The sequence below is a fragment of the Periplaneta americana genome, chromosome 2 (assembly GCF_040183065.1).
Source record: "Periplaneta americana isolate PAMFEO1 chromosome 2, P.americana_PAMFEO1_priV1, whole genome shotgun sequence".
NCBI lineage: Eukaryota > Metazoa > Arthropoda > Insecta > Blattodea > Blattidae > Periplaneta > Periplaneta americana.
The window spans coordinates 177,832,805-177,842,839 of NC_091118.1; the positions used below are offsets into that span (position 1 = coordinate 177,832,805).

The 10,035-nt window shown below is 36.1% G+C and overlaps 1 protein-coding gene across 3 annotated transcripts in view; it reads left to right on the top strand.

The window, feature by feature from the left end:
• Positions 1-9,197, top strand: part of LOC138694855 (harmonin) — a 521,763-nt gene extending 512,566 nt beyond the window's left edge. For all 3 annotated transcript variants that reach the window (XM_069818984.1, XM_069818985.1, XM_069818986.1), the window contains one exon: positions 7,095-9,197. In XM_069818984.1, the coding sequence (XP_069675085.1) occupies positions 7,095-7,448 (354 nt within the window). In that variant the 3' untranslated portion in view covers positions 7,449-9,197. The remainder of the gene's footprint in view (positions 1-7,094) is intronic.
• The last annotated feature ends 838 nt before the right edge of the window (positions 9,198-10,035 follow it).

Sequence of the window (10,035 nt, forward strand, 5' to 3'; positions counted from 1 at the left end):
CATCTTGAATTTTGTATATTCCTCCTCACAAAGGAACCGATAATCATACACGAATGAATGCTTTGAAGTAAATGTTAAATACAAACATTTAGTTCCACAAAAAAATCAGCTTTCAAAAATGAAGTAAAAACCTGCATTTGAGTACTGTACCCTTTTTGTTATGCGTACCTACTGTTGGAACACGTGTTTGATACAGGTTACTATCAGCTAGGACTGTAGACCAAGTATAAATATCCTGTCTCCGATCTTCTGTATCATACAGAATTTCCATTGTTTAAAATAAATCTCATAAATGTTTAATACCTGTAATTTAAAAAATAACTGTCCACGTAATTACGTGAAACAAATTTTGCGAGGTACCAGTAATTTTTTACGACATCATGTTATAATCTCCTTTTGAAAATTTGTACAGTGGTTAACAAAAAGATTACCCGCATTGAAATTATTGTAAGCTGCAGAAAATCGCACGTCAGATGACGATATGTGCTCATACATGTACGGTAACTATTAGTTTAGATTAAATCGATTTATAGATATAATGAAAAGTTAAAACTTGTTGAACTAACAACTCCTATTTCGGATATAACTAGTGTTAAAAGTCGTGCAATAAAGATGCATAAACAACTTTTAATTTCGTACAAATACGTGTTAATTATTGAGACTTTAGAACATACTATACCTTTGTGACTAGTTTCGGTGTGATGTTCGCCTTTTTCAAATGTCTAGTGAAGTTTTGAAAGTAGTTCTGGCATCTTGTTGCTTGGTTTCGTTGCGGGGAGGGATGTGTGAATAGTAGTGGGTGGGGGGGGGGGGGTCTGTAATTGGTAATATTGTGTCTAACTAAGGGAAGAGCAAGAAAGCAAGTTAACCTTACTACTTTGGGAAAATAACAAATCACACACTGATTGTAACAGTTATTTATATAAATATAACTGTAGTAATGCAATCATATAAATATAATAGTTAAATTAAGTAAATTCACTGCAAGGGAACAAGCAATTGAATATTATCAATTGCTTTTAGTTGTTTTCCAATAAATGAACTTAAGCCCTAAGTGTAGGTATGGGAATTTTGTATTGCATGATGTTGACATCTGTGACAAGACAAATTGATAAGATCATCTTGTCATGTAATAATAATAATGCATGTCGAACTAAGGGAAGAGCAAGAAAGCGAGGTAATCTTACTACTTTGGGAAAATAAATCACACACTGATTGTATCAATTATTTATATAAATATAACTGTAGTGATACAATCATATAAATATAGGCCTAATAGTTAAATTAAGTAAATTCACTGCAAGGCAACAAGGAATTGAATATTATCAATTGCTTTTATTTGTTTTTCAATAAATGAACTTAAGCCCTAAGTGTAGGTATGGGAATTTTTGTATTGCATGATGTTGACATCTGTGACAAGACAAATTGATAAGATCATCTTGTCATATAATAACAATGCATTTTTTATGAACAGAGTGACATTCTGAAAGAATGCTGTTGTGATAATTTTCTTCAACTGTTTTGCAATAGTTACATAATATGGACGCATGTACTTCTCTTCCCTGAGTCTGTAGTCAGAACAAGTAGCAGGTCAGACATGAAGAACCTATTGTGCTAACACACTGATTGGCAGTGTCAAGTATATCCAAATGAGGCATTGATATAATCAGGTGACAATAGAGAAGAGACAATAAAATGTAATTTTTTACATTCCAAAGAATAAACTGCACAGATGAGGAGGTGAAAGGGACATTGGTGTGGACATTGCTAATTTTAATTGGGTGTGGATAGTACTGGTACTAACAATTCTATTCAGTGGCGGCTCCTGCGTATTTCTTAAGAGGAGGAAAGAAGTTAACAGCACGAAATGACACCTTCTTGAATGAAACAAGCTACAAATTAGCCTACATGCATACATGTAAGACCAGGTAGTGTTTGGGTTGGCCTTCCCTTCTGTATAGCAGTAATCTGTTCCCGTAAACTGAGTTTCCTAAATTTTCCAAAATATATTATGTTTTCACTTTCATTCATTCTTGAATAATTGCACAAATTAACAATTACAAGGAAATTCACAAACTCGAAGCATTTTTCGAGCACACTACAGCATCACACGTGTTGGAAGAGAATATAGCTACTAACACATAATCGGAACCGTTATATGGAAATGAGAATGGGAAATAATCTGAAGAAAGCGAGAACACTGCACCCACCCACGTGGTCTGTGTTGCCACATGTACATTTTACAAGTTCAGTATCACATGCTTTTGAAGAATGTCAGGTCTTGTAAAGTCGGTGGCCGATTACTTTTTTATGTTAAAAATAATGTGGCTTGGAGTACCTACTTTCAATTTCAAATATATTTGTACAAAATTGACAACTTGGCTGTTGCCCTGTCTAGTAGACAATGAATGGAAGTGAATTTCAGGGGACAAAAAGATCTGCGATATTAACCTAGAACTAACTACTTTCTCTTTGTTTTATATAAACCCAACTTTAACTTTCAAATATCCTTGAAAGTTTCAAACCATGAAGTAGCCTATATGAAGTGCAAAGAATAATATGTTTGATTTATAATAAAAAAAAAGATTTATGATGTCTTTCATAGCTTTGTGTTAAAACTGTTTTTATTTTGCCTCCTCCTAGATATGTTACATTCTGATTGAATGGAACATCGTTAGATGGCAGCGGTAGCGAGCTTGCTGCACAACCAGTCGGTTTCTATTTCCCGTCCATGTCCTGCTTCAGAGGAGGATCTCCTCCCTATCCGTTCATTCACTTGCTTTAAAACTCTGCTTCTTTCTCTGACCGCTAGTGCGGTGTTGTCTGTGTGTGTTAACTGCAGTAAAGGAGGAATGGATTGACTTTCCTCCACACAAACAATCTCGCATCCTTATCACAGTTTTCGCGCAGCACATGAGCACGCGTCACTTAAAACTCGATCAACGGAGGTTTTCTGATAGCCTTGAACTTAAAAATTATCGAATCTTCCTCGCATTTCAAGGCACGTATTTTATTTGGTATTTACTTTCAAAAGAAGAAAAGTGTGAGGAGGACGTTCCTCCCTTCCCTCCCCCGAGGAACCGCCACTGATTCTATTTGGTTATACAGGGTGGGGCAAATAATGGCAAAAGTTTATGTTTGCTGAAAAGTATTTTCTTTACTGATCCAGAAAGATACCAGTATACAATTGTATGGAGTTTACGATAACATCTTATTTATACCGATCCTGATTCACAGTGAACAAAAATCTTAAATTTCGGTATAAAATTTGGTTAATTTCGGTGTTATTTCGCACATAAAGAAACATAAATTCAATGTTACTTCGCATTAAAAATATTTAACCTTTTGACTTTGGTCGTGAAAAATACAGTACTGAATATTTCTACAAAGACTAGAGGTCAGTACTGTCAAGGGAATCTTAAGAATCTTTGTATATTTTAACAGTTCTTGGTTCTTTATTGGCACTTACCCGATTTATAGATTAATTTGTGTAACAGTCTCCCAAACTGTGTGTAAATAATATTAGGCACCACAAAAAATTTAGGCTGTTTCTACTTCATATTTAAAAATAGTCACTCGAAATAGGGTTTGAATATTAGATACCGTACAAAATTCTGTATTTAAATAATGTCTGAATATTAAATTCAAAATTGTGTACATAAATATCAATGCAAAACAGATTATACTTTAGCCACAATTTTTAAGAATAGTCCATTACCTAATTAAAACAAAATCGTAAATCCAGCTAACTCAAATCACTACCATGCCTGCCAACAGTACCTACAGCTGACAGGGAACTTAGCTTCACAAAATCTTATTGTATTAATTCACGTACATATTTATGCAGAGTGCGAATTAAGATTTCTGATGAGGGGAAGATAGAATACTAGATACAGAACACCATACATAAAATTATTATTATTATCCTCATTCAATATGGTTCAATGATTGGTCCCTTTGAGTTGCTTGTCTTGCATCTTGATCATAATAATAATTATAGACTTGAGCAGGCTTAAGAGATAAGATGTGTAATTCCTAAGTTATTGTTTGTTGCCAGCTTGGCGGTGATAATACATCAATAGCCTATTATTTTCTTTCCTTACTTTATACTTTATAAAGTATGCTCGTATTAAAACAATAAAATTATATTTTGTGAGGGGGGGGTATAGAAGTTATTCCTGGCAGGGATATTAATATGAATTTATGAGAGGGGGATAACTTTCCAATGGGAGGGGGGGGGGAATCCTCCCAATCCCCTCCATTAATTCGCAACTTCTATTTATGTGACTTCCAATTATACCAGTGTATCTTCTGAGCATGTAATTAAATTTCATAATGAAGGATGGATGGTAACACAGAATTCTTGCACGGAAATGTCATATGTACTTCGGTATATCATAATAAATTTCATAAGTAAATACAAATTTTCTCTCAAAAAACACAAATTTATAAATGGGATACCATCCCATTGTGGAATCCTGGGAAACGAGAATGCGGATGCTTTAGCAAAGAAGGGCAGCACTGCTACTTACAGACCTGTTACTAAATCTACGTATTACTCTGTGAAAAGATTTATTAAATCTACATACTTAGACTTCAACAAACAAAATTTGATAACACAATCTCAAGGGAAAAAATGGAACTCTCTGCATCATAATCCACAGTTGATTCCCGATTTACCACGCAAATCGTCTGTAGCTACATTTAGATTGGCAACAGGCCATGACTGTTTGCCCAAGCATCTGCATAGAATTGGAATATATCAGTCCCCTCCTAACTATCCATTGTGCAACTCAAATCAAGAAATGGATTCAGAACATCTCAAAATCTGTGCGTCAGTGGCTAACCATGACAATATCTTTGAAAAATATTGGAGTGCAAGAGGTCAAATGACTTTATTGTCAAATGCCTGGCATTAGAAAACAACATAAATTTGTGTTAAACAAATTTTACATGTACACAATATTTTGTGTTATTTTGTTATTCTAAACTTACGATATTTTGACGTGGAAGGGCTTGAAACATAAAATGTTTGCTTTAATAGCAGAAAAACAGTTTTTCGCGAATCTGTGGTTTGCGAAAACTAGGTATCTCTACTTATTTACTTTTTAAAAGTACCACATAAGCCTCGGAATGGGAGTTAAGAGAAAATCCACAAACTATTAAGGAAAACACGGGAATTTTACTTGAAGTAAGTAAAGAGATACCTAGGTTTGGAAGTAAATCCCGAAAAGACAATGTACCGGTACATGATTATGTCTCGTGACCAGAATATAGTACGAAATGGAAATAAAAAAAATGGAAATTTATCCTTTGAAAAGGTGGAAAAGTTCAAATATCTTGAAGCAACAATAACAAATATAAATGACACTCGGGAGGAAATTAAACTCATAATAAATATGAGAAATGCCCCTTATTATTTAGTTGAGAAGCTTTTGTCATCCAATCTGCTCTCAAAAGTACTGCGAGTTATAATTTATAAAACAGTTATATTACCGGTTGTTCTGTATGGTTGTGAAACTTGGACAGTCACTTGAGAGAGAAACAGAGGTTAAATGTGTTCGAGAATAAGGTGTTTAGGAAAATATTTGATGCTAAGAGGGATGAAAGTTACACAACATAGAACTGCCCATATTGTATTCTTCACTTAACATAATTAGGAACATTAAATCCAGATGTTTGAAATGGGCAGGGCATGTTGCAAGTATGGGTGAATTCAGAAATGCATATATGGTATAGTGTTAGTTGGAAGTCCTGAGGGGAAAAAGACCTTTGCGGAGACCGAGACGTAGATGAGAAGATAATATTAAAATGGAGTTGAGGGAGGTAGGTTATGATGATAGGGACTGAATTAATCTTGTTCAGGATAGGAACCGTTTGCAAGCTTATGTGAGGGCGGCAATGAACCTCCGGGTTTTCTAAGAGCTATTTGTAAGTAAGTACCGTAAGTACTTCGTGTTTATTGATATTGATGTATTAATGTATTTTTTACAGTACCAGTAAATTCCTTTTCCTCTTTCTGATCAGTTTCAGCATCATTCTTTCTTCATTCAATCTTCCCAACACAGCTACATTTCTTATTCTGTCTCTCCACTTCACACATTCCATCCTTCTCCATATCCACATTTCAAATGCTTCTAGTCGCTTCTCTTCACTTCGTCATAATGTCCATATTTATATAATGCTACACTCCACACAAAGCACTTCAATAGTCTCTTTCTTAGTTCTTTCTCCAGAGGTCCTTTTCCTATTGAAAGCTTCCTTTGCCATTGCTATCATCCTTTTGTCTTCCTAGCTGCATCTCATGTTACTGCTTATATGGGTAGTACATCCCAAGTATTTGAAGCTGTCCACTTGCTCTACTGCCTCATTTAGAATTTGCAAGTTTACCTACTTTATTTTTCTTCCTATAACCATGATCTTCGTCTTGTTTGCATTTATCTTCATTCCATACTTCTCACAGCTGTCATTTAGCTCCAGTAGCATAATACCGGTATATCCCTTAGCATCATCTCCTCTTCTGCTAACAATGCCGTAAGTGTTAAAAGTGTAATCAAGAATGAAGAATCAAATTACTACCAAAGGAGGCCAGAAAATGTGGTGCAGCTCAGTCAGAGCCTTTCTAGTGGAGTTGTGCCGTGCGCTATCTGATGACTTGTGTCGAAAAGTGGTGACGAATGTAAGGGTTCGTTTGCAAGAGGTTGTGAGGCAAAACAGCGGTCATATGGAACGTGTTCTGCATTAGATTTAAAATTCCAAATCCTAATTATTAATTCTGTATAATTTTGTAAAGCTTTAATACAAATCAATATGTGTTATATGTAAAATAAATGGTATGACGTTTCGTGTGCCACCCTGTATGATTGCAACTTTTCGTGCATCTGCAGTTTAAAAATTAACAGGTTTACGATTTCTCCAGGCATTCATGTACAGGTCTCCATATGAAAATGAAAATTAACACACTGCTTGGTGAAATATAAGATTTATACTGTACAGTTAAATTAATGTTCAAAATATATTTGTAAATTTATTACATCTACACTTTGGCTATTGATTTTCACAACGAAATTGGAATAATTTGTTTTCTTTTACAGGAACCGCTTCAAAATGGAATTTCAAAAGAAACCTCATCAGCAAAGGGTGTTGTAACAATTTCTGTAAACTGCCCGCCACCTGTGAAGAACCACAGCCTTCCCAAACCACCGACTGGATATATCAATGCCGTACCTTCTAAGTCTCACATGGTAAATGGTACGAATAAAGTCCACATCGAAAGTAACAATAACTCTAGGAGTAAGATATCTATCGTCTCAAGTGAAAACAAAGCTCAGGTGCCACCAACAATCAAACCGGCCATTCGAAATGCAGCAGACAAGTTGGCAAAATCGTTGGGAAACAGTAATAGGGTAACAATCACGTTACCGAACGGTGTGGAGGCAAAAGAATGAGAATCTCTCAATGTGTTATAGGATGCAGAAGTTCTGAATATAATTAATTTCCCAAAGATATCATTCTTAATTAATTGATGATCTAGTGGACTTACTCGTGTTAAATATGTAATATTTTCCGGCTTACAGCTGTTTCAGTGCATCACACACCATCATCAGAGCCTACTAGATTGCGGCATCATCTCAAACTTCTCTGCCTGTTAGGAGGGTGTGTTTTATTGTTGGAATGTATTGGATTGTGTGGTCGAATAGTGTGTGTGTACTGAAATTGATCTGTGTGTTGAGGATTTGATCGGGGTGTGTTTTAGTTTGTTTGTATATTTCGTATTGTTCTAGTGTGTTGAGTTTTTGGTTCTTGGGTTGTGTGTGTAGGATTTCCATGTCCGTATTTATGTTATTGTATGTATGGTTGGCATTGGTTATGTGATCGGCGTATGTAGATGTATTGTGTCCTCTGGTTATAGCTTTAATGTGTTCTTTGTAGCGTGTTTGGAATGATCTGCCTGTCTGTCCTATGTAGAACTTGTCGCAACTATTACATGTGAGTTTGTATACAGACAGGCAGATCATTCCAAACTCGCTACAAAGAACACATTAAAGCTATAACCAGAGGACACAATACATCTACATACGCCGATCACATAACCAATGCCAACCATACATACAATAACATAAATACGGACATGGGAATCCTACACACACAACCCAAGAACCAAAAACTCAACACACTAGAACAATACGAAATATACAAACACACTAAAACACACCCCGATCAAATCCTCAACACATAGATCAATTTCAGTACACACACACTATTCGACAACACAATCCAACACATTCCAATAATAAAACACACCCTCCTAACAGGCAGAGAAGTTAGAGATGACGCCGCGATCTAGTAGGCTCTGATGATGGTGCGTGATGCACTGAAACAGCTGTAAGCCGGAAAATATTACATATTTAACACGAGTAAGTCCACTAGATCATCAATTAATTATATTCAAGTGTTAAAAGTGGTGTACGCAAGATTCAAAAATGGAATATCATTCTTAATTATGATGTACCGGTAGTTATTGTAATGAAGTTTATACGCAATTGTATTTATATCTGACTGTGATTACTCCCGAGTTTCTGAAATAACACCGTAAAGTGGGGCAACGTTGAACGCCGAGGTGGCTTTGAACTGTAATTTAGCGCCTTTCTAAATTAAATGCTGTATCGTATTGCGAAAATCTGTTTAAGTTGTCAATAAACTATCGGTAGTTCAATTTTTTCGCAATAGGGTACAGCATTTAATTTAGAAAAGCGCTAAATTACTGTTCAAAGTCACATCGGCGTTCAAAGTCGCCCCACTTTACGGGACCCCTCTAGAGACAGTAATGTATAATATATAAATTGAGATAATGTAAACGTGTAATGGTTAGGGTATATTTCTAATGAAGTGTTATATTGAAAAATATTGAAAGACTATTATAACATGGACCATGAAGAGAAATATGCTGCCGTATGAGCCTTATCAGACACAAAATTATTGCCTCACAGAAACCTGTTTCATGAAACTACAAAGATAATAGTTGTGAGCTATCGTTTCACAAGTTAGCTGAATGTTATAATGTCTTGGACAAAATATTGAAAATAATTTTGATACCAGGACAGCCTGTACAGTCTTTCCATATCATAAATAACATTGTATTATATTTATATTATTTCTGTTGCTTGAATTAAATGTTAGTTTTCTTGAGCAAGTGATCCGTTACTATTTTTAAATCCTTTCATTTCCAAGTTATCCTCATATATAGATTCATCATTTTACCTGGCCTCACTTTCAGCAGTACCATAGCCACAGGCACACACCACCCACCTGCCGACACTTCTGTCCCCACTCAGCGGACCGACACACGCACACACATTTTTATGCACCATCAAATTCTATCAAGGGTTAGGTCTTCTGGCCTGTTCTGCCTCAGGTGAGCTGGTCTTTTGATCGCTATTTCGGCTTTCCAAGGTCTCTCTTCCCGTTAGCAAACCATCTTTGAGGTAGTCTGTCACTGGGCATCCGTGATATGTGTCCATACCAGTTATCTGGTAAACCTTTATGGTTTCCGTGATGGCTGTGATGTGTAATTCCTCTCTGATGTCAACATAGGCTGACCAGACATTCCCGGTTTTGAGTTGCTGTCCCCAGGGAGCAAATGTCCCCATTTTTGTCCCCAGAAATTAATTTTGTCTTGAAGCTTTGATTTTGTTTCAGTAACATTTTACTAGGCCCGCTGGTTCGAGTCCTCGTGGGGAAGAAATTTTCTCATGAAATTTCGGCCAGTGTATGGGACCAGTGCCCACCCAGCATCGTGATGCACTTGGGGAGCTACGATAGGTAGCGAAATCCGGTTGCAAATACCAGCTATAACGGCTGAGGGGGATCATCGTGCTAACCACACGATACCTCCATTCTGGTTGGATGATCGTTCACCTCTGCTTCGGCATGTGGGCGTGAGGCCAGCAGCCGGCTGGTCGGTCCTTCACGGGCTGTAGCGCCACGGATTATTATTATTATTATTTTATTATTATTATTATTTTATTATTATTA